This window comes from Dasypus novemcinctus, chromosome 12 (assembly GCF_030445035.2).
Source record: "Dasypus novemcinctus isolate mDasNov1 chromosome 12, mDasNov1.1.hap2, whole genome shotgun sequence".
NCBI lineage: Eukaryota > Metazoa > Chordata > Mammalia > Cingulata > Dasypodidae > Dasypus > Dasypus novemcinctus.
Genome location: NC_080684.1, coordinates 86,281,436 through 86,306,176, shown reverse-complemented (window position 1 = coordinate 86,306,176; position 24,741 = coordinate 86,281,436). Strand labels below are relative to the sequence as shown.

At 35.5% G+C, this 24,741-nt stretch overlaps 2 protein-coding genes across 4 annotated transcripts in view; both read left to right on the top strand.

The window, feature by feature from the left end:
• Positions 1–2,754, top strand: part of NUP37 (nucleoporin 37) — a 68,671-nt gene extending 65,917 nt beyond the window's left edge. The window contains exon 10 of one of the 2 annotated variants that reach the window (XM_004446815.4): positions 2,643–2,754. In XM_004446815.4, the coding sequence (XP_004446872.1) occupies positions 2,643–2,672 (30 nt within the window). In that variant the 3' untranslated portion in view covers positions 2,673–2,754. Of the gene's footprint in view, positions 1–2,639 lie in introns of both variants that reach the window. The other variant, XM_004446814.4, reaches the window with a different exon arrangement.
• The window catches only part of WASHC3 (WASH complex subunit 3), a 58,789-nt gene continuing 36,786 nt past the window's right edge, over positions 2,739–24,741 (top strand). Inside the window, exons 1-5 of one of the 2 annotated variants that reach the window (XM_004446817.5) lie at positions 2,739–2,937; positions 3,463–3,561; positions 10,665–10,730; positions 12,530–12,637; positions 16,386–16,496. In XM_004446817.5, coding sequence (XP_004446874.1) covers positions 2,887–2,937; positions 3,463–3,561; positions 10,665–10,730; positions 12,530–12,637; positions 16,386–16,496 — 435 coding nt within the window. In that variant the 5' untranslated portion in view covers positions 2,739–2,886. The remainder of the gene's footprint in view (positions 2,938–3,462; positions 3,562–10,664; positions 10,731–12,529; positions 12,638–16,385; positions 16,497–24,741) is intronic. The other variant, XM_023585786.3, reaches the window with a different exon arrangement.

Below are 24,741 nucleotides of genomic sequence, written 5' to 3'. Positions count from 1 at the left end.
ATGCCCTTCACAGTCTTCTTCAACTTGATAACTTTTATAAGTAAGCCCTCAAAACTTTATTGAAAATATTGAGTTTTCAATGAGAAGCAGAATGATTGGTACTAATTTAGGAGTCATTAAAAAAAAAGATAATTCTTGCTCCAAGGAATTTACAATCTATTGGAAAAATTCAAGCTCATATGTACCTTATAAAGGCAAAAAGATAAAAACATAAGTACAATTTCCTAGAACTGTCATAATGTTTATCTATTTATAACCGTAGCCCACTATAGTACCAGACCATGGAAGGTGCTCAATAGATGATTGTTGAAATAAAATATTCAATGATATACAGGAATAGCTACAAAGAGATAGGCATTTAAAATTATTCCTCATCCTATCCTCCATCACTTTCTCCTCCCATATTTATGTGTACAAACACTATTCTCAACCTTTTTGTTTCCAACACTTATTAAGCATCTATGTGCTTGTCACTACATAGCCTTTTCAAATTTCTGAATCATCTCCTGCTAAAATTCTTTCAATTGGTCTTGTTCACCCACAGAAGTAATTTTAAAATCTCAGTTCAGAGTAATCCTTGAGGAGTTAGTTAAAATGTCATTTTCTGGGTCTCATCCCACAGAGGTCATGTTCAGTTTATGTGGATTAATCCCTGGAATGTGCAATTTAAGAAGCACTGCCCCTGTATTAGCCAAAGGGGTGCTGATGCAAATACCAGAAATTGGTTGGTTTTTATAAAGGAAATTTATTTGGGGTAGGAGCTTACAGATACCAGGCCATAAGCCTAAGTTACTTCCCTCACCAAAGTCTATTTTCTCATGTTGGAGTAAGATGGCTGCCAACATCTGCGAGGGTTCAGGCTTCCTGGGTTCTTCTCTTCCAGGGTCTTGCTTCTCTCTGGATTCAGGGTTCCTTTCTTCCCAGGGCTTGCTTCTACCTGGGTTCAGTGTTTCTCCCTTCCTGGGGCTTGCTTCTTTCCTCTGAGAGCTTACTTGCCAGGGCTCTAGCTTAAGGCTTCAGCATCAAACTCCAACATCAAAACTCTAACATCAAAAACCCTCAACTCTGTCCTTTGCCATACCTTATATCTGTGATGTGTGGGGACTCAGTGCCCTAATGACATGGCCCAGTCCAAGTCCCAATCATAACTTAATCATGCCCAGGTACAGACCAGATTACAAACATAATCCAATATCTATTTTTGGAATTCATAACCATATCAAACTGCTACAACTCCCTTGCAAATAACTGATGTAGATTTATCCATGAAACACACCTTGAGAAACAATGCCTATAGGATCAAAACTGACAGAAGAGAAGTGGATGTGGCTCAAGCGCTTGCCTAACACACGGGAGGTCCCTGGTTCGGTTCCCAGTGCCTCCTAAAAAAGACAGCGAGCTGGCACAACAGGCAGGCACAGAAAGCTGATGCAACAAGACACACAAGAAGAAAAACATGAGAGACACAAAGCAGGGAGAGGAGGTTCCCAGTGCCTCCTAAAGAGGAGGAGCAAGACAAGTTGCTGATGCAACAGAAAGGGAGGTGCAGCAAACTGATACAATAAGAGGCACAAGAAGAAAAACACAATAAGAGACACATCAAAGCAGGGAACAAAGGTGGCTTGAACAATTAAGCGCCTCCCTCCTACATCAGAGGTCCCGGGTTGGATTCCCAATACCTCCTAAAGAAACAAGGAAGATGAACAGACACAGCAAGTGCAAACAAGGGGGTGGGGAGAAATAAGTAACTGACACAAAAGGTCCTCAATGTTTGTTTCTTTCTACTTCTCCACCCTCATTTCCTCTCATTCTCCATTTTTGGAACTTTTTGCCTCAGTAGAATCAAACTTTTCCGCTTCCCCTATATGCCATGCTCCCTCAGGCCTCTAAAACTTTGTTTGTACAAAGGCCCACCCTACTTGTTTACCTGGCTAACTCCACTCAATGTTAAATGGCTGCTAAAAAGCTACTTTCTTCAACTTTCTCAGAGGACTTGGGAATGCCTTTATCTGTGGTACCACAGCACTGTGTGCGTGCATGTGTGCAATTTTCACAGTATTTTGTTTGCTTGTCTGTCGGGACCCTTCTCTTCTAAATTCTGCACGTCTGCCTCGGACTATAAATTTCTTGAGGGCAGAGACTATTGTCTTTGTCACCTTCTCAGTGCTTAGCACCTTGCCTGATACACAATAGGAAGATTTTAGTTAGGTGATGTGTCTTAGGGCACACAGCTGGTAAACTGCAGTCAAAATCTAAACCAAAATCTTCAAATTCCAGGTGCAAAGCTCTTTCCAGGAGACTGTTGCTTGCCTTTTCGATGGTCTAAGTGAAGTCATTTCCATGAATTTGTTCCTCATATATGGCATTTGACATTTTATTATATGGTTTAAAGTCTTATGGGAGCAGATCTTACCTCCTTCAGAGCATAAACCTCTGTGCTGTGGCAGGCTGAATCTCAAACTTTGTCTTCCCCATAAGACCTAGAACCGTATCTGGCATTTAGTAGGCTAAAAATATATAATGGCTTAACGAATGACGGAACTATTTACATAACAGACCAGACTAAGCGGGACTATTTCAAGGGGACCCAATTCCTGACTTCTTTTTTTTTTTTGTTTCCCTTTTTTCCTCTTTCTCAGCAGTCTAGCGCCAACTGCAGCCCCCGAGGATGACGTCACAATCCAGACCTTGAACTACCAATCCCAGAATGCTGAGCGAAGGGGCGGGCTTTCCGAGAGCCGCCGAGTGATTGGCGAGCGTAGGCCTTTCCTTCCGGCGGGAAGGGCCGGGGCGGAGGGGGCGGTGGGGGAGGTGTTCACCTGCGAATACTGTCCTCATCTGGGAGGGGTCTGGGAGGGAGCCTTGGGTGTCCCACCCGCTGAGCAGATGGATGAGGACGGGCTTCCTCTCATGGGGTCGGGCATTGACCTGACCAAGGTTTGTAAAAGACGGAGTTCTGAACTTCCGGCGGCCGGGGAGGCGGATGGGGAAGGGACGCCCGGATGCCAGGGAGAACCCTCACATCTCCAGGCCCCAGTCTGTCTTTGGCCCAGGGCCCCCCTTCTGCCTGCCTCGGGAGGGAGAGCCGTACAGTTTACCTTGAAACGAGGTCGCTCCCGAGCTAATTAAGCGGATAGTGTGTCTCTCCCAGCTTTCGCTTTCCGGGTCACGAGTCTCGATGTCCGAGAGGGCCGTTTGCGATCTCTTTAATTCGGCCCCCGATGTTTTTCGTTTACATGTAGTGCCTTTACCGTCTGAAGTTGGTATATGTGAATTCAGAGACCCTTCTGAAACTTCTGCAGCCTCTATATTCTTCGGACACCCCACCCAACAGTTTAGAAAAACAAAATGATTCTCAGTACTTAAAGAAACTCGAATCTCACACGATGTTATGCCTAAATATCAAAGGAATTGCACGGCGTTCGTTCTTCCTGTACAAATGTTTGTTTTTACATGACACAGGTGCCAGCTATTCAACAGAAAAGAACGGTGGCTTTTCTAAACCAATTTGTGGTGCACACAGTACAGTTCCTCAACCGCTTTTCTACAGTTTGTGAGGAGGTAGGTCCTGTGATGTTGGTTTATAGAGCAGTTCAGAAATCACTGTGTTTCTGAGAATGGCAAGTGGAGAGAAAAAAAACCACAGTCGTGTTTCAAGTATCAGGGCCTCTTGCCACCTAGTTTAACACACTTTAAATCCTTTTTGATTCTGATGGATCGTGCATCTCACCTCTGCTGGTGTAGTGTTCAAAGGCCTCAATGAGATTAGTCAGGCTCATTGTGATTAAAGAGAACGAAGAAGAATTCTAAAATGTCACAGTTGAAAACTTTTTTAAAATTTATGTGTTCTGTTTACTCCAAAGGTTTACATATTTAAGTGCACATTGTTGCAGTTTATTTTAATATTTTACTTTCCTTGATCCAAAAGATAGGAGAGAGGTAGCCTAGAAATAGAACTTTAGCATCAAATATAATCATGGAAATAAAAATACTTGATGCAAATGAGGCCTGAAGTGAGAATTAAGTACCAGATTAAGAATCCTTAAGATACCAGATCTAGGGACCTGTGTTTTTAAAACCCAAAAGAGAGGTTCAGGAGGGAAAATAATAAGCATGGGTTGAAAATGGGTTTAAGAAAGAACAGAAGAAAAGAGAAAGTGATAAGTCATAGGTCTTAGATAATTCACAAGTGAAACAATTGAACAAACTATTGAGTTCATTGTTGTATAGAAAGTATAATCTCAACAAGTAGAGTTTTTGTTAGATGTGTTATTAATAAAAATTGCATGGACACAGGAAGATAGTGTTCACTTATATAAGTCCAGCTATTGTGGTATCAAAATCTTCTCACTTAAATGAACAAAAGTGCTATCTGATATATTAGAGTAAGGGGATCAATTCATGTATTTTATTTGTTAACAGACCCAGAGACTAGGCAATGGCTTTCATGAGCTTAATCTTATAATGTTGCCTGTCTAAATGAAATGTAGAATTGACTGAATAAAATGCAGTAAACCGAGAATTTAGCTCTTCACTTTTTTTTTTAAAGATTTATTTTTTATTTATCCCCCCCCCCCTCCTGTTTTCTGCTCTCTGTCCATTCGCAGTGTGTTCTTCTGTGACTACTTCTATCCTTATCAGCGGCACCAGGAATCTGTTTCTTTTTGTTGCGTCATCCTATTCTGTCAGCTCTCCGGGTGCTTGCAGAGCCATTCTTGGGCAAGCTGTACTTTCTTTCTCACTGGGTGGCTGTCCTTACGGGGCGCACTCCTTGCACGTGGGGCTCCCTTACGGGGGGGACACTCATGCATGGCAGGGCACTCCTTTGCGCACATCAGCACTGCAGGTGGGCCAGCTCCACATGGGTCAAGGAGGCCCAGCGTTTGAACCGCAGACCTCCCATATGGTAGGCAGATGCCCTATCCATTGGGCCAAGTCTGCTTCCCGCTTTTCACTCTTTACACCAAGGTGGTGTCGAAGTTTCTGGAGATGGAATATCCCAGGATCTTTAGCAAACTTACTCCTCCTCACCAGGTTAAGAAATAAAACAGGCAACAATAACAAAACAAACAAATGCACCTTTGAAAGCAACTTGATTGGGCTGCTCTAAGGCAGGATAGCCCCTCACCTATGTAGCGCCTAACAGTTATGACTGCCTGAAGAGTAAGTGCTATTTACTGATGACTTGATCAAAGATAATAATAAGCATCTTTCATTGATTGATTGCTTATGAATTGTCAAAGCCTCATGATTCACTCTTCGCACTTCTGTTCTACTCTCAACTTTTTCCCCAACTCATTTCTGTATCACTGTTTTTTTAATTCTTTGAACTCTAGAAAAGAGCTTGTTGACTAAAAACTCATGAAATTTAAATGTGGTTTATTTGCCTTTTTTCTCCTAACCTAGGATTGACTAACCACATTATACAGTTCATATTTTAGCAGTCTGGGTATTTGTGTCAGGTGTAGTCTGTTTGCTCAGTAGAATGACAATAACTAATACTTGTTGTGTGCTTACCCTGTGCTAGGCTAAATGCTTTTCATGTATTTATATTTAATCATCACAGCCCAGCCTTCGGAAAGACGTCCAGTTGGCCCTTTTTTATAGATAAGTAATCCAAGATACAGAGAGGTTTAAATCATTTGCTTAGTCATTTCATTCAACATATATTTAAGTGCCTAGTAGTTATAGCTGCACCAGCTACTGTAACCTACCCACAGTCACACAGAGCTCAGATTCTGACTCAGGTTTATTGACTTGACAAGCCAAAATCATCTCAGTACTCTGTTATATTGCACTTCCTGAATAAGAAACATGTTTACATCATTTTTAATTGAGAGTTTAGTGACTTCTTTATAGCTATTCAAAATCTGCTGTTGAAATCAGTATTCTCTTCCTTGCTATGCCATTCCATTTAATGTAATATATTTTTAAAATGATAAATTCCAAGGATATAATCCAGGTGTTTGAACATCAAGTGCCATTACCACCTGAGCTAAGATCAGTAGTAGTTCTTTGAAATTGTTTTTAATTTGATGGTAGCATCTTTTAGACCTGTGATCCTTGTTTAATTAAATCCTTAAACAAGAAACAAACTATGTTTCTCTCAACGAAAAAATGAACCTCAGCTTTTATTTTTTGAACTGGAAATGACCTGTGAGGGGAGGCGTTTGGGTAACCTCTTGTTTTATTTCTTTTCATGTGTTCTGGTTTGAACCAAACCCAAACTGTAACAACCTCAGTCACAGCTAAACTCAAACTGGAATTGAACTTGAAACAAATTGCTAGTGCTCTTTCTTCATGACTGGTACTGTTTTTTTAGTTTTCTAATAGAGGAAAATGCAGGCATGTATTCTGAAGAACTCAACTTTTTAAACTTTACATACTGGGCTACTTTGTAACTCTTCTAATGACTGGCACTAAAGTAAGAGAGAGATAGGAAGATAAAGAAGGGAAAGTAGTTGAATCAGACCCAAGTTACAGAGTTACTTAGGGTAATTTTTTCTTCCTTTACAAATTCCTCATTAAGCATTTCTATTCTGGTCATAGTCACAAAATCTTACAGTGGTCCATTGGGACTGGAAATCTAAAAAATAAAGGACAATGCAAGCTCTATACAAATTTGCAGGTAAAACCGAGTGGGAACATCATTATAGTGAATTGTAAAGTCAAAGTACACTGTAAACAGAAAACAGATATGTAATTATAACTTGGACTTGAAACATGCCTAGTATTGGATTTTTAATCATAGTTAAAGTTCTAAAATTTTTCTTTTTTCTAACATCTTCCAATATTAGCAAAAGGGCTAAGAATTTTCACATATCTTTAAAATGTTACATGGTGCTTATCTTCTACATCTGGTTTTTAAGCCAACCATCAGACTTAACCTTCAACTAGACAGTGTTCCTCTTAAAACTTGTTGCTATCACATCTTTTACAACTGCTGGGCTTAAGTGTCAGATGAAGCTTAATAAAACCATTGAATGCTTCCCTTTTTTGTATCTAGGACATATATAATCCAGTGGAATACAGCAAGAGATGCATTATTTTAAAATACTGTTTTGCTTTTAGAGAAATGGATATGCAAACAGGATATTTTACAACACTGAAAAACTAGTGTTTTTTTGTTTCCATGTTTAACTGGTAACTTCGTATTTTTTTATTTTGTTTTCTTTTTCACTTTAATAAAATATACTGCCTTAGAAATAGAAGTTAATAAATCAAGAAGTTTTCAGTTTATCTTACAAATTTCAGGTACTTATAAATTTCCCTGTTATCCCAAACCAAGTCATTTCAGGTTTGTTTTTTAGTTTTTTTGACTTGGGTTTTTAAAATTTTATCCCCACACCCCCCACACCCCCACACCCCAACATGGCTCCCTCATCTGTCTGCTCATCTTCTTTCGGAGGCACCGGGAACTGAACCCAGTACCAACAGCTTGAGCCACTTCTGCTCCCTACTGGTTGTGCATCTTCTCATTGGGGTGGTTGCAGCATCTGCTGGTTACAGCATCTTTCTGGTTGTGGCGTCTGCTCATTGCGGCGTCTGCTTGTCTTCTTTAGGAGGCACTTGGGAACTGAACCTGGGACCTCCCATGTGGGAGGTGGGCGCCCAATTGCTTAAGCCACATCTACTCCCTCAGGTTTGGTTTAAATCCTTCTAAAAATGATGGTTAAATGGGTGGAAAAGTCTGTTACCTTTCCATTCATTCTGCTAAAACTTTCAGAGGTGAGGGCAGTTACTGTCATAATCATGTTACTGAGACCATTTCCATGGTCATCCAAACTTGAGATCACTGGTTCTTAGCCAGGGGGCATTTGGCAATGTCTGGAGACAGTTTTGGTTGCCACAACTGAGGGGGTGAGGGTGGCAGTGATATTGGCATTTAGTGAGTGGAAACCTACAATGCACAGGAGAGCCCTGCACAGCAAAGAATTACCCATTCCAAAATGTTAGTAGAACCAAGGTTGAAAAATCCTGCTTTAGAGTGGTCTGAGGATTGCAGAGGGGAAACATAGAAGGCATGTACATCTTAGAAATAAACTTAATAGTAGCCTATAAATGAAGCCAGGTATACTTTGCCAACTGACAATGGCTCTGTAAAAAGTATGTATTCATGTATATTAGAGCATTATTACTTGGAAACAGACTCAAAACCATTATTATGTGAATTATCTTTGAAAAGCAGAGATTCTTAATTGTGCCATGGATACTTTGGCAGTGTGTGAAACTAAATTGATGTTTTTAAATGCATAAAAAAATATATGTTTACAAAAGAAACCAATTACATACTTTAAAAAAAACTCAAAATTCTAAGACAGTAAAACATCCCTTTATTAAAGCATTAATTTATGTAATCCATCGGCATACCTAATAATTATAATTTCAAAGTGTCATCAGTGTCTTTCATGCCTTACATGATTAGATCATCTATGTCATCTCATTTTTAATAAAAAATAAATCATTTCATTTTTAGTAAGGTTTTGATTATACCGGATGAGAGTAGGTAAAGTGAGTTCCGAGCAAAAGATTGCCATACCAAACTAAATTATATCCAAAAAAAAAAAAAAAAAACTGCTCTAGAAAGTATAACTCTTTTTTCCAAGCCTCTTCAGTCTTCCTTATCAACAAGTAGCTTTCCAAATAAACATTTTTATCCTTAGTCTTTTATTTACTAAGATCTGTATGTATATCCTTAAACTATCCTGTGTGAATCATTGTGTACCCATTGGAATTAAAGACAAGTTAGTTTTATTATTTAACACTGAATATTTTTTAATGCCAATTTTTAAATAATTCCAGATAAACTGCTTTTATTGTAGGAAATTCATCAGATTGAGAAAAATTTGATTTCCGGTATTTAGCACAGTACCATTTTAGTCTTAATGGGAAGTGATTGATCATTTATTAGCCTTAAATATTAAAAATTCTATCTGTGCATTACCTGAGAATTTTTCGTCATGGTTTAGCAATGTAAAATTCTTTCAAAAATAGTATCTGATAAAGAGTATTATCTCTGAATTGGAGTCTTTTGAGTTCAGATTATTTAACTTAGATGAAGACTCAGTTTCCTCATTTTTAAAACTGGCATAACAATAATTCCTATAGGTTTGGTGTGAGAATCTGAATATGTTGCCTATGCACTGTAATATGATAAGATAAATGTTCAAATGTTTACAATAATTAGGATCTTTTTCGTAAAAGTACATTTTAAGTATATTAAACAAAAATGAAATTTTTTTAAAAATTCAAATTTTGGAGTTTTTCTCTGTTTCACTTACTCTAATCAAACCAACACCTTCATTTTTAAATAAATTAGAAATTATCAATCACTTTGCAAATTAATTTACTGTAGAATGTATTTAATGACTAAGCTTCTCTAGATAATTGAAAGTACAATTAAATTTGCCAAAATTTAATTTGTGGTTTTCAGAAATATACCTATAATTTGAAGAGGAATTCATCTGTATATATATTTTATAAACATTTTTTATGTTTACATAAGCCTTATGTGAATAAATCCTAGTCATCAAGGGTAAACTTAGCTTGATTGTTTACTTGGGATGTTAATAAAAATAGATTCTAATGTTTTCTTTCTAAATTATATCTTTTTAAATAGCAAAATGTTCATCTTAAAAATAAGTACCCTGTGAAAAAGCACTCATTATTCCAATTGCTTTCAATCTCCTCACCCTACCCCACATATTGGCAAAATGACCCTTTCTCAGGGTGTTAAAGTTCTGCTATGAGTTAGTCAGGATCTTTGATAATATCCCGGAGAGCAGTCAAAATACTGAATATCTGCCAACTAGTACACTGGCCAATTGCTCTTGGACTATGTGAATGAATATAATAATGTTTAAAATTAGGATGTTTAAAATAAATGCTCTTTATGGGTTATATTTTATGATGTTACTTTTATTTATGTGTATATATGTATGTCTGTGTACATGTGGATAATTTAATTGTACAGAATCACTAGAGCATGATAACCTTTCATTCTGTTTTATCTTGGATTTTGATGGTATATTGATTCATTTTGCATTTTCAGTACTCTTTCAAATTCCTTCTCTTTTGCTTTAATTCTTTCCAACATGAACATTTCCAACATCTTCCAGTTCCATCCCTTTACTTTTCAAACTTGAAAAGTTTGAATTGGTAACAATTTTATATACTTACATATTTAAGTAGTTCATAAAGGCAGATCCTGTTCCCCACAGTGTTTGGCTTATTTTTTTCTTTCTCTTGTTTTCTATGAAACATTCCTTCATTCGTCAACAAATCATTATTAAGCCTTTTAATAATGATCAGGTTCTCTTCTGGGCACTGTTAGTATAGTAGTGAACAAAAAGATTATCCTTGTGGAATTTATATTCTGGTCCCAATAATTATTTACTACTCTGATCTTGAGTTTGATAAGGCTGAAAATGTAACTATTTTTATCTAATGAATATAACTTAATAACATTACCAGGAAGTATGTTAATAAAGAGAATAGAATACTTAGTTTCCCATTCCTCCTCAAGTAAAAAATAGAGCAGTAGCTTGAAAAATGAGAAATACTTAAACCATTGTTTTTATTATATTCATATCTGCCCTTTGTTCTTGTTAACAGTTTACTTTATTAAAGACTTCATTCTCATGCCTCTAATTTTTCTTTTCTAGAAACTGGCAGACCTTTCTCTTCGTATACAACAAATTGAAACAACTCTCAATATTTTAGATGCAAAGGTTTGTTTTTTGAATAATTTATAGCATAAACTTTGGTGTACAAATACCATATTTCTCAGATATACTTAACAGTTTGAATTTGAGAATGAATTCACTTTATTTCCTGCATCCATGAGGTGACACAGTGTTGTTTTTCAATTCATTATATTTTAAAAAGAAAATGGTATTCATTGTGAGCCATTAACTGAGTCTGTTCAAAAGTAGACATGAACTGAGGTTTCTTTTATTATACTAGTCAAAGTATAATGTGAATAGTATTTTAACAAATTGAGCTGTTACAAATGGGTTTACTTCATTTGAGGGAAAATTCAAAATTATTTTGATAGTTACCTTTGATAACACATTAAGAAATTAAAGCTTTAAATTTCTCCGAAGCAAAATTTGAGAATATAAGGCTTTTTTTCATTTGCAGATGTATTAAATACTAATGAAGAATACAAATTTTGATAATGAAATTGCAAGAGATAAATAGAAAATGCAGGAGAGTATTTTTATTTGAAAGCTTAAAGATTTTCATAAATGTTTTAACTTGGTTTCAGTTCCAGCTATTAGGCCATGTCTTTTTCCAATTTATAATGTAATGGAGTCACTAGTTTATTTTTGTGACTTTGTCCTTTTACCAAAAGAAGATTATGTGAAAAAAGTACTAAATATTTATGAGGAATAGAAAATTATGTTAGTATCTTTGGTGTAAGGACTGAAATATCTAGCTTATACTTTCTATACCTTGTGTACTTGAGCAACTGTATTTCTCTCAGAACATTTCTGTAGCTTAGAAAGTTAGGATAACTGGCTTTATTTTCAAGACATTCTCCTAGCAGCCATATCCTCTTGGAAACTGTTTGGATCAGACACTGTGCTAAGTGCTGTCATCATTCTCAAAGAGTATCGCTGTTTGAGATCTTACCATTGTTTTTTTTCGGTATTCTGTACTATGAGTATGTATCTTGTTTAATATTTAGGGAATGCTTATCAGATTAGAGTCCAAGGTCACAATTTAAGTTACCATTTAGGAAAATTAATCTTAGTCATTTCTACAGCCAAAGAGTTAACCTGCAAAGTTAGGCAAACATCTTACAACTGTGTATCAAGATCAGGTTGAAAATGGTAAAGAGATTATGCCCGGATATTGCAAATCCAACCTGAAATACCTTAACTACTTAAAATGTACTACATAGCACTTTTTTTTTTTTTTTTTTTTTAAGCTACCTGGGACAGGGATTGAATCTGGGACCTCATATGTGGGAAGCCAGCACTTAATTGCTGAGCCACATTAGCTCCCCTGAGTTCGTTTTTTAGTTTTATTTTTAGGAGGCACCGGGAACTAAACCTGGGACCTCCCATGTGGGAAGCAGGCACTCAACAACTTGAGCCACATCTGTTCCCCATAGCACTTCTAATAAAAATCTTTTTACTACAACTTTGTGAGGTAAATTTTCTTATCCCCATTTACAATTGAGAAAATTGAGGCATAAGGAGGTTTATTCAAGTTCACACAGCTTGTGACTATGACTTAAATGTGGGCAATCTGACTCCAGAGTCCATCATCTCATTCCTTACTGGGATTATCTATATTTTAAAAATAATTCCTGGGAAAAGAGTAAAGGAAATTAGATTTTTGATAAATGCTTCAAAAAGTGTTTTGTAAATGTCTTCCACTTTTAGTTTATGGTATGGGGAATTTCCCCCAGCAAAGATGAAATTTTATAGACCTATTTCTATAGGCCTAACACAAACGTTTGTGTTTATTTATGTCCTAACAGTATCTTCATATATCAACAATTATTTTCTTTTCCCAGTTGTCATCGATCCCAGGCCTAGATGATGTCACATTTGAAGTATCTCCTATAAATGTCACTAGTGTCACAAATGGGCCGCATTCTGAAGCCACTTCGGAGCAATCACAGGTAAGTATTTGATGTCCACAAAACATGAGCACATGCTGAACTCGAAAGACTTAAGCAACAGATCGAAAGGAAGACGTTTAATAAAAATGTATAACTTCTAGTAATAAAATTTTAAAACCTAAGATAGAATATGAAGTTTGAAAAAAATTAAGATGTTTTAATTATTTTGAAGAACTTCTGAAGTTAATGTTTTTTGCTTTTAGTTTTGCTTTTTAAAAGGAAAATTTATGCAGGATTAGGAAAACTCAGTTTTTTTTCAAGTTCACAAAGGAAATTTTTCTAAGTTCTTGTAAGAATTATGCTTTTAAAATATTTTATTATAAAAATTTTCCATCATACACAAAAATAAAGATAGTATAGTGAACACCCAAGTGCCCATTTCCCTGATTCACCGGTTATTAAGATTTTGTCATAATTGCTTCATCTACCTTTTTTGTCCCTTGCTGAAGTGAATCCCAGAAATCATGTCATTTCATACTTGTATAATGCTTAAGCATCTCTGACACTTTTTGATGTTTTCTTTTATAACCCTAGTGTAATTAGCAGTAATTCCCTGGTATCATCTAACCCCTTGTTACTCAAAATGTGATCCATGGACCAATAGCTTTGGCATCACCTGGGATCGTGATAGAAGTACAGAATCTCAGGCTCCACCCCAAACCTACTGAATCAGAATCTGCATTTGGTAATTTGTAGACTTGAAATTTGAGACATACTGATCTAATAATAAAAAGTGTCTTTTTTAGAGTTGCTTTGTTCAAATCATTGTTGAAGTCATGGCCATGCTGTACATCTGGCTATTATGTCATTGTTTTTTTTAAGAAGGGTGCCAGGGTTGGAACCCGCGACTTCATACTTGGGAAGGTGCTTAACCACTGAACTATACCCACTCCCCTAGCAATTATGTCTTAATGTAATGTATGCTTCTGTATAAACTTAAATATTTTATTATTAAAAAATAAAAATAATTCATTTGAGAATAGACAGTCCCTAGTGAGTCTCAATAAGGTATTCAAAATAAAATAATCACTAAAATGATGGTCTATCAAAGTAATACTAAACAAGTAGACTTCCTATCTATGTGAAATTCTACATTGATATCTGGAGGCACTTTTCACAGAATAATTTTTTATATCATGATGGTGTCGATGATGATAGTAACATTTAAAGGATGCTTACTGTGTGCACAGCACAATTCTAGGCACTTTTCCTAAGTTAACTCATTTATTATCAATCATACTTTGCTGATGGGTCAGCATAGGCACACAGATGCTAAAAAACTTGCTGAAGGTCAGACTATAAGTGTAAGAGCTGAAATTGTAACCCAAGTAGTCTGATGCCAAGAGTTCTATCTCCTACCCACTATAGTACACTGTCTCCAGTGTCTGTGTTCAATTTGTTAAACATATTAATCACATGCGGTACAAGGTATTTTAGGAATAAATTAGATGATTACTTAAGAGTTAGCTATTAGAAAATTTAGCATCCATTTAATATAGCAAATTCCATTATGATAGCCATTTAAATATATATAATATATACAAGAGAAAATCCAGATGTTGTAGAGGAGTTTAACTTTAAAGGGTTCTTTCCATTAAACGTGGACCATCCTTTTTCTAAAACAAGGCATCCGTAATGAATACTAAGAATTTCCACTCTATTGATTAGTTAATATTTGGTGGATACTAGTTGTTATGTTAATGTTTCTATGAAATTCTTAAGTTGTAGCTGTCTAACATTAAATATTAACTTTACCATGTGCTATTACAAATGCTATCTATAATATGTGTTTTAAAACCTGATTTATGCAGTTGTGTTGGCCCTTGTCTATTTAAGGTCCCAAAATGTTGATTGCCACTAATCACAGCTGAATTTTCTAATTAGCTTTGCATATTTAGAATGGCCTGATATATCTCTGGCAATTTTATATAAAAGTTGTATATTGATTCATTTGGAGAATTTACAAAATCCTGTTGGCTTCTCAAGTTTAAAAATTATGCAAAATTTATATGATGATTAGCTTAATAAAATTACTGTTCAGCATGTTCTTAATATTCAAATAAACTTCTTGTTTCTTCTCCATGGTTAAAAATAGGTATATGTAAAATATTTTGAAATGGATTTAAGTATTGGTTGATACAGTTTTCATTGATATTACTGTCAACTCAATCATCAGGTAAAGAGTAATCATGCACCTCTTTTTAAAAAATCATCCATTCATCACAATCTCTAATCTATGTATGAGTCATAAACCCAAGGTTTGTATACTGATTTTTTCTGAAACTTTAATTTCATGGTTCAGATTTTATCATTAAAATAGAGCATCCAGTTGTGCAGATTGAGATTTATTTGAGAGTTAAATGAAAGACAGTTGAAAGATATGATAGTGGAGTTAATGGCTCGTTCATATGGAAAAGGTGTAAGACACTGCATAATTAAAACTTGTTGAGGTCTTGATTATAGTCAAAAGTTAATAGCTGGATGTTGAAATACATTAGGCCCATATGTAAATATTATTTGCTCCATTGTGCTGTTGTATGAGTATATTGTCCATACATTTTTAAAACTGTATTTGAGTCGTTTGAATTTTATTTTACTAATAATGTTTTGAATTTTTTGTATTTTATAGATGAAAAATGTGTGTGTGTGTGTGTGTGTGTGTGTGTATACCCAGATAGTTTAACAGTATTGTATTAGGAGGAGAAATCTAAAGGACTTTTCGGGTTTTAGTGGCTTCAGAATTTTTACAGTTTAATTTATATTTGAGTTATTTGAGGAAAAACCTTAATATATAATTCACATTTATATTCTAAAGACTGAAAATTTGAAGATATTTATCTATATATCAATATTGATGTAGACATAAAATTGATTTCATTAATTTCATTCGTTCAAAATTTATTAAATGCCTCTTAACTCTAATATACAGATATTGAGTAAGGTTCACAAAAGTAAACTTATTCTAAACCTACAGTTTTAATTTTTTTTTAAAAGTTAAATGCTATATACAAGCAGTCCTCACATTGCAATTAAGTGAGGACATGGTTCCAATATGGACAAGTTTCAGTTACCATGCAAATGAGGGCTGCCTACATTACACTAGCATTTTTATCTAAAAAGACCATTCTGCAGTAGTCTTCATTATAAGTAGTTTTATTATTTAATCTTAACTACTCTTTGGACAATGTTATTCCTAATAGTTCCATAGTGGCTAAAATTTACAATGATATAAGATTTTGTCAGAAAAATGAGTTTCTCCATAAAGTCTCCAGACATTGGTTTCTAAAAAGGTAGACTAGCCTTGTGCAGTTAGTTTAAGATTTAATAAATGAGGAGTTTGATTGGGCAGGTGGTAGATGTAGGAAACCAATTCCCTGTCCGTTAGCATTGATCAATTGAAAATCCAAATAGTTTTATTAAAATAATATTTCTACCTTTAATTCATGTTTATATCAGCACTCCGGAGACAAGTAAAACAGTTTCATATTTAATGCCATAAATATACTTGCATTTTAAGAAATAATATAGTATTGATACTAAATGTAGCTTCCCCTGAGGTAATATTTTAAGAATTTACAGCTATTTTGAAACATATGTCTTGTAATTAAATTGTGGCTATTCAAATTTAAAATTGATTTATTTCCTGATACTAATTGCTTTAAAAATATAAAAAGAAACATCCCTTTTAAGTAACATGATGGACCACTTTTGTGAATTGTCTGAAGATTTACACACATACTCTCTACAGCAGAACAGTGTACAAGACCCTGGACCACAGGAAAGTGAAGTAACAGCAGAAAATATCTTAACTGTAGCCAAGGATCCAAGATATGCCAGATATCTCAAAATGGTTCAAGTGGTAAGCTAATTTGGTCTGTCTTCTCTGTCTAGCAGCCTCATTTGAAATTCTTAACCCTTGAGGTTTTGTTATTTTTCGAATCTGAGAAAACTGCTAAACCGAGTGACCAAGTTTTCTATTTTTCTTTCCTGTGCTTAACTAATACCCTGATAAAAAGTAACCAGAAGTCAAGTTTTTCTAATTAAAAATTATTTCAAACTTCAGACTAACATAGTTTTATAGTTTAATATAAATTTATATAAGGTTTTTTTGCTTTACACAGACTTATCAATGCAAATCTTGGATGTATCAGAAAGAGGAATGAAAGTAGAGTATCCATTTGGTAAATCATATGGCTTTAACTTATATATATTCCCATATATTAGCAAAAATAATGTTTTTGTGTACTTTCACCTGGTGGTCATCTTTACCAACGGTTTCATTTATAGAAAAGAATAAAAGTCTCTTCACCATTAAGTAATCCTTTTAACATTATATAACTTAAGAATTCATATTTTTTCGAGGAAATCATAACATGTTATATACAAAAATATTTGCATTTGTCTGTAACAAGTTAATTTCTTTCATTCCTGAAGAAAATCCTGTTGCAATGATTGAATGAGCTATCCTTTATTTTCCTGATAACCACAAAATTAATGCATATGAAAATTCAGTTATCAGATAGAAGTACCATTATTGAAGAGGAAAAGATTCATTTTGCTGTCCATGGCATTGTTTATCACCACAGTAATTTAAAAGCCAGTTCTCTCTGACAGCCCATAAGTGTGGATTGGTTAATTTAAAAGCTACAGTGGTGACCATGAGAGGAGAAAGTCATTCCCATTCCCTGTCAGAAGTAGATTTGTCACTTGCAGAATTATTGCATTGACTCTGGTCCCTAAGCTCCAGAAAAAGCAAACCAGCCTTTTTGAGATGAAAATCTAGAAATTTATTGAATTAATAAGAATAAAGTAGGACTATTTTGAATATGAATCTTGATGAATAAATTTTTAAAGGTAGAACCCAGGAAACTTTAAGCTTGAAAGATATACCATGTGTTTTATATAAAATTTGAGTCTTATAAACAAAAGAGGAAAAGCTTTAGAAGTGACTCTGCAAGGCTTTTTATGTTAGTCTCTTCTAGCCTAACATATAAAATATGAAATAAGGAAATCTACTTGCTGATATCATGAGAATGCCCTGAAATCTTTCATAAAAGGCTGTATTGTACAAAAACTGTTACATTCTTGATAAATCACATATGATTTTCCAAGAACTTGAAACACTGTCTTTCTTGTTTTCAGTATAAATCCACTATCCATTCGTTCCAGAAATATTTATTAAAACACTTTATTTAAAGTACAGTATTAGATACTGTCTAGATTTATTTAGTTAGCTAAGGTTCCCAGATACCACCTGAAATTTTAATTTTTGTTATTAATTACTAAGACAAGTTCCATTACCTTTCAGTGCGTACTTTCTCTCTACACATATATGTATCCTTTAGATATTCATTTTTATAACCATATCATTTACAATCTCACTAAGAGTAAAAGCCAAAATCCTTCATAGACCCACGAGGTCCTATATAATTTAGCATCTCTGTTATCTTTCTAATTTCCTATCCTCATTTACTCTGTTCCAGTTCAGTTTGCCTCCTTGATGGTCCTTTAACATATGGGCAGTCTCCTGCCTTGGGGCCTTCACATTAAGCTATTCTCTCTGCCTGAAATATTTTTCTCCCAGATATCTCCATGATTTGTTTGCTCCCTTGCTTCCTTTAATTCTTTACTCAAATACTACTTTCTCAATGAGATCTTCTCTGACCATCTTTTAAATTCCACTGCCCCTTGGCACCATTCTCTTCATGTCTTCTCTTCTGTTTTTTTCTTTATATCACCTTCCAACATACTACATATTGCTCATATTTACGTTGTATCTCTCCCACTACTAGAATAGAAACTCCAGGAGGGCAGGGAATTTTTTGTGTACTGTACTATTCCCAGTCCCTAGAATAATAGCTGGCACTTAAAACTTATCTATGAATGAAAAAGCCTACATTTTCTCTATGCCATTTTACCTTTTGGTAAGTTTTGATAATAGATTTCATTTTTACACTAGCTCATTGGTTTTCAGACTGAGAAACTTTGTCAAAATACAAGTTCCTGGACCCCACCATACTAAATAGAATCTCTGGGGTTGGGACTTAGAGTTTGAGTAAATGTATTTTGAGAAAAGTTCTTCTAATAAGAGCTGTTTTAAAATACTTTAAACTGTATTATAACATCATTAAAGGAAATATTATTTAAAAAACATCTAAGGGAGAATTATTTGTTAGTTTTCAAAAACTAGCAGTAGTGGCACTTAACTGCAGCCCATTCTTTTTCCTTAAATATAAGCAGGGGTTCAATTTCTTCTGCTTATAGACGTTTTGTTTTTAGCCCAATTTTTCTGTTTTCAGTCCTTTGCCTCTCTGCTGCCTTTGGTAGCAGTGCTTCTAATTCCTAAGCATTTCCAGAGTTCTGGAAGGCAAATCATCTTGCTTCTTCGTGGTATCCCCTTCTACAGGCACACAGACTTGGCCTCCCTCTGTTATCCTAAGTCATCAATCATTCCTCTATCTGCTTTTAATTTTCAAGTATTGTGGTTCATATATGCCTGGTAGTTATTAATGTTGGAGTTTCTATTCTGTTTCTTTTTGCCCTGTTGTTTGGGGGTGATTTTTAAGAAGAAAGGGGGGAACAAGAAGTTCATCCAAGTTAAATTTAATTTTATTGTTTTCAGTTTATTGGGCCAACCTGTATTACCCAACTTTTATTTCCTACTGTTCCTTGTCCTCATTCCATTCTTCTGTCAGACAAAACCACAAACCCTTCTCCATATAAGCTCCATGCTTTCCCACCTCTGAATCTAGATTTCCCTCTCTTTATTGCTGCATTCCCAAATTCTACTCATCTAACATGTTCATAGGAACATTTCTACTGAATCATTCCAGATACTGAACCCGCCAGTACATAAAGCTAGAAGTAATATTTCCCTTCATTGACCTCTCTAACTACTTTACCTGTCTTCTTAATGCAACTTATCACTACATACCTTGATCTATGATAATTTATACATCTATTTCTCTCCCTTATTTAAAAAAAGACCCATGAGAGCAAGAACTGTATTCGATTCATTTTCGTATTCACTTTTAACACCTTGCCCATAAAGGTGCTCATTTAATTTTTTGAATGGATTATATAATCCTGCATATTAACTATCCTTCCCAGCTTTTTGCCACCTGGAAATAAATAAATATGCCTTGCATTTATTTAAAGTATCAGTTGAAAATGTTTTGTAGAGTAGAACAACTAGAGGCCTCCCTCAAGGTTGATGTACATCTACCAATCATTGTTTTTGAATAATGGTTATTAAACTATCTATAAAATACACCTTTTCTGCTCTTTCTCAAGTATATTATGAGTGACTGTCAAAACGTCTAACCATAGAGGTAGCTACATGTTTGACAATGCCCTAATTGTCTTCCTTGGCATGGTCAGTGCCAGAGTTCTTGTCATTTCTGCATCATCATTCGGTTTTTCCTTTTTGTTCAAAGGTAAGTAGGAAGTAATTAAATCAGTTCCCCTCATTGTTCCCTTTATCTTTTGACGGATAACATTTTCAGCAAGACAACTTGAGAATGTATCAGGTACTATAATTTGGGCAAATTAATCTTAGAGTATATATGTATTAATAGATGAGTAATGTTCCCATCAGATGTGTCTTTTATTCCTGTGCTTATGTGTAGTAGGTTTTAGGAAAGCCTTACCCATATCCTCCATCTGGTCAGGTGAATAAAAAGTATGCTTCACCTGATAATTCCTTTACCTTCCTTTAGCCTCACTTAGTGCTTCCTTTATTCCATGTTCGAGAAGATTCATATATGTGTATATATTGATTTATACTAATCATTCAAGTGTCCTAAGTCCTTACTTTAAAATTTACTTAAAATTTACTTTAAAATTTTCTTCAGCAGTATCTACAAAGCTAGTATGCTTCCTGTATTCATTCTTTTACTAAGCTACAACTGAAAAAATGTGTAACAGTACCACCCTGCTTTAGAAAACACATCACATTCATAACCATTCCACATCTATTACACATTCCTTTAAACTCTGTCATTAACTTATCAGAAGTAGAGAGAATTCGTTAGAGACCCATTACAATCACTTTCACTTTCTGTCATTAATGCAGAAACAATTAGGTAGCATTGTGTTTCTCTACTCAAGGATAGTAGGATAGTTATATGTCTTCCTACTTCTATGTCGTTCTTCTACTTAGCTATTCATTCTACTAAGGTGGTTGAGTTCCTTGAGTGTGACTAAGAAACAGAATTTGGAGGGATTTAGAGAGAAGGCAAAACAAATTTGACCACTTCCTGCAAAAGAGCTGAATCCCAGCTAATGTTAGAGGTTAGGTACATTAGAAGTTGCCTTTTCAATACTGAATAGTATTTACCTTACCCAGCAGGTTTGTAAATTTTCATTAAAACACCCTATTTTTCTTGACTTGAGACAGTGGCTAAGATTTCTCTTGCTTACCTACCAATGAAAATTTAATTTTAGTTGTTAATGTAGAGAAAGACCACTATCAACATAATTCATCAAATGAGTTCTACTGTAACTATTTTTGTGATCCTGAGTAGTTTTCCACACATTCCTATAGGTTATCAAAGCTGAGTTTTTGAAACCTATGTTCAGGAATTTAGAGAATTGTTTGTACTAATAAGAGGGAAGATGACACGGTCACAAAAATTTGGTCTTTCTAGAAAAATCAGTATATTTATACCAGCAATATAAAATCTATTCCTAAGATCTTAAAATTAACTATACCCTCAATAGAAAATTAACAGTGCTACAAGGTCATTCACCTCGTGGAGGCAGTAACAGGATTTCTTTCATTTTAGATTACCTTTATATTCTTGTCATTAAAAAATATAGGTTGCTGCAAAATATGAGCAAATTTTGTACCTACATTCTGTTTATGCTGAGTTTATGTTTTCCAAAGTGTAAAACTTTTCCACTCAATACTATCTTGATATTTACAAGCTCCTGGCTCCCTTTGAATTATTATTTAGAAACATTTCATCCTCTAAAATGACAGAGCATAGACAAGTATTTCATAAGCGCTTCTCTAGTAGATACAAAGCTTAAATTTGCAGAACATTGATTTGGTGATCACTTCAGATAGACATAGAAACTCCTACAGCATACAAAACCAGATTTTCTGATTTTCAGGCTTCTTGGATATCAGGATGAATTATGATCTTTTGTGGCTTCTTCTCTAAGCTGCCATGGAAACAACTTCTTCCTGGGTCCTAGCTATCTGCTAGAATATACTACTTTTATATTTTCCTTGCCTCAGTTGTTACATACCTATAAATCTTTTTCAGGCACTAAGTAATTGTTCTAGTTTGCCAAAGGGCTGCAGATGCAAAGTACCAGAAATGGGTTGGTTATAAAGGGGATTTGTTTGGTATAAAAGCTTACGTTCTAAGGCCATGAAAAGTCCAACTTAAGACACCAGAAGGGGTGCTTTCTCACCAAAGTCAGCTGCCGCATGGTGAAGCAAGATGGCAGCCAGTCTGTGCCTAGGTCTCTGTCTTCCACTGCAGGCTGTACCATCTCCTGGAACTCAGCTGTGGCAACCAGGCATAGATAGGGCTTGTATCTTCCCAGGCCTTCTCTCTCAGGCTTAGCTACTCTGCTGTCTTCCTGAGTTCAGCTGCAAGCTCTAAGGCATGTGTCTCATCTCTCCCTGGGCCTCAGCTCTTTCAACATCTCTTTTCTGTCACATGGAAGGATTAAAAATGGCAGAGCTCCTTTTTCCTGTGTGTTTCCATTTATATCAGATTTAACCAAAGGGTGGAGACTCAACATGAGACACTCCTCACTGAGGTAGTTCAGTCAAAAGGGTCTCACACCCACAGGAATGGATTAGTTCCTTTTTGGGATTCATAAAATAATTTCAAACTGCCACAGTAATTAGAACTTTGAACAGAAGTCAACAAAATCAATTGTTACAAGTACCAGTTCAAAGAATAATAAGCAGTACCTTGCTTTTTGGCCTCCATACCTTTTTTTTTTTTTTTTTTTCAGATTTTTTATTTCTCTCCCCTTCCCCACCCCTCACCCCCAGTTGTCTGCTTTCTGTGTCCATTCGCTATGTGTTCTGTGTCCGCTATGTGTTCTGTGTCCGCAGCACCCAGTATTTGTGTCTCATTTTGTTGCATCATCTTGCTGCATCAGCTCTCTATGCGTGTGGCGCCATTCCTGGGCAGGCTGCACTTTTTTCGCACTGGGCAGCTCTCCTTATGGGGTGCACTCCTTGCACATGGAGCTCCCCTATACGGGGGGCACCCCTGCGTGGCATGGCACTTCTTGCGCACATCAGCACTGCATGTGGGCCAGCTCATCACACGGGTTAGGAGGCCCTGGGTTTGAACCTTGAACCTCCCATGTGGTAGACAGACACCCTATTCTGTTGGGCCAAATCCACTTTCCTCCATGCCTTTTTCTGTCACTCTTAGATCATTACCCTCTGTGAGATATAAGAATGATCAGAGTTCTGAAAAATAGTTGCTCCTCTGTGACATATTTTCACTGCCTAGAATACAGCCAGATCCTTTCCTTCTATTTCTAGGATGTAACAAAGCTGGGATGTTCCTTAGCTTTGCCATATATTCATTGTATTACCATGCTCATGTCACATCACCTGTGAAGGCCTCAGTTTCATCATCCATAAATTGGAAAATGAACTTCGTTCTAGATTTATGATCTATTAATTGATCCGCAAATTTGGATCTCATTATTAATGAATGTTCCTGGAACACCTGCTGGCATTTTCTGGTTGTTGGGATTTTTTTCCCCTTTTTAAGCAAGTTTTACACAAGATTTTTCAGTGAGTAATACTTTTGTGTTCCAAATGTGGCATATAATTGATTCTGATTTAATGTTTGTTGTCATAATAGTGCAGCACAAGCCTTTACTAAATTACATATTGCTTTTATAACTTAACTGGAATTTTGTACATAGATCACTTTTCCAACAATTCTTCCCTTTTTACTGGCAAAGATTGGTGAATCCTTTGCCAGTAATAAATTGTGCTTGGGAAAGTCCGACTTCCACATTAAGAAGCTAATGACTTGTATTTTTTTTAAAAACATATTTGCCAAAACAGTCTCTTCGGACACTTAGACTTTTTTAACATTCTGTTTTCTTTGGCTGGTTCAAAATGTGAATGGAATGATCTCTTTGGTTCTGGTGGTTCTGATGCATGTGTTGCCAGCAGTGGATGTTAGCCTGAGGAAATATGACTTGACTTCCATTACCTAGGATCAAGAGGTTCCAAAGGATTATTAAAGATGTTCATCAAGACATTATACACCTTGGACCTGGTGAAACTAATCAAGCATGAAATAGATTGTTCTTTAGATATCAAATAAAGTGTAGTTTTTGTAAGAGTGATTAAAGTCTTTCAAAGCCTATTTTTGGCCATGATGCCAGTATGGCTTTCCATGGTTTAGAAAGATCCAGGGTAAGTTCCTCATCACTGAAAATAGTGTAGTCAAAGGAGAGGCTTTTGGTTCAAATAGAATCATCACTGTGAAAAACATGGTATAAGTTTAATTTAATAACCATATGTTCTATTTTTCATTGTTTTTTTAACTATATAGATATTATAATAATATATATTTTATTTCATTTATGATATCTACATTTATTAATCAATATTAAGGTCAATGATTTTTTAGTATATAAAGGTTTACAAGGCACAACTTTTGGGGGGGTGTTTTAGCTTTGCAGTGTTCATGAAGATAAAAGTTGTATGTCCAAAGATTTGATTTCCCATACATATGAATGTAGATAAAGAAAAGATGTGAGTAGGACATTTGTTTATTCATTTAATTGCATAGTTTAGCCAACTTTGAAAACTGAAAAGGAAAAAATATTTTGCTATCATCAGCTAAATGGTCAACCAGGTTTATTTGACTATAGCTAAAAGAAATAGCAGGGAAGCAGACTTGTCCCAGTAGATAGGGTATCCACCTACCACATGGGAGGTCCGCAGTTCAAACCCCGGGCCTCCTTGACCCGTGTGGAGCTGGCCCACGCTCAGTGCTGATGCACACAAGGAGTGCCGTGCCACACAGGGTGCCCCCCGCGTAGGGGAGCCCCATGTTCAAGGAGTGCGACCCATAAGGAGAGCCGCCCAGCATGAAATA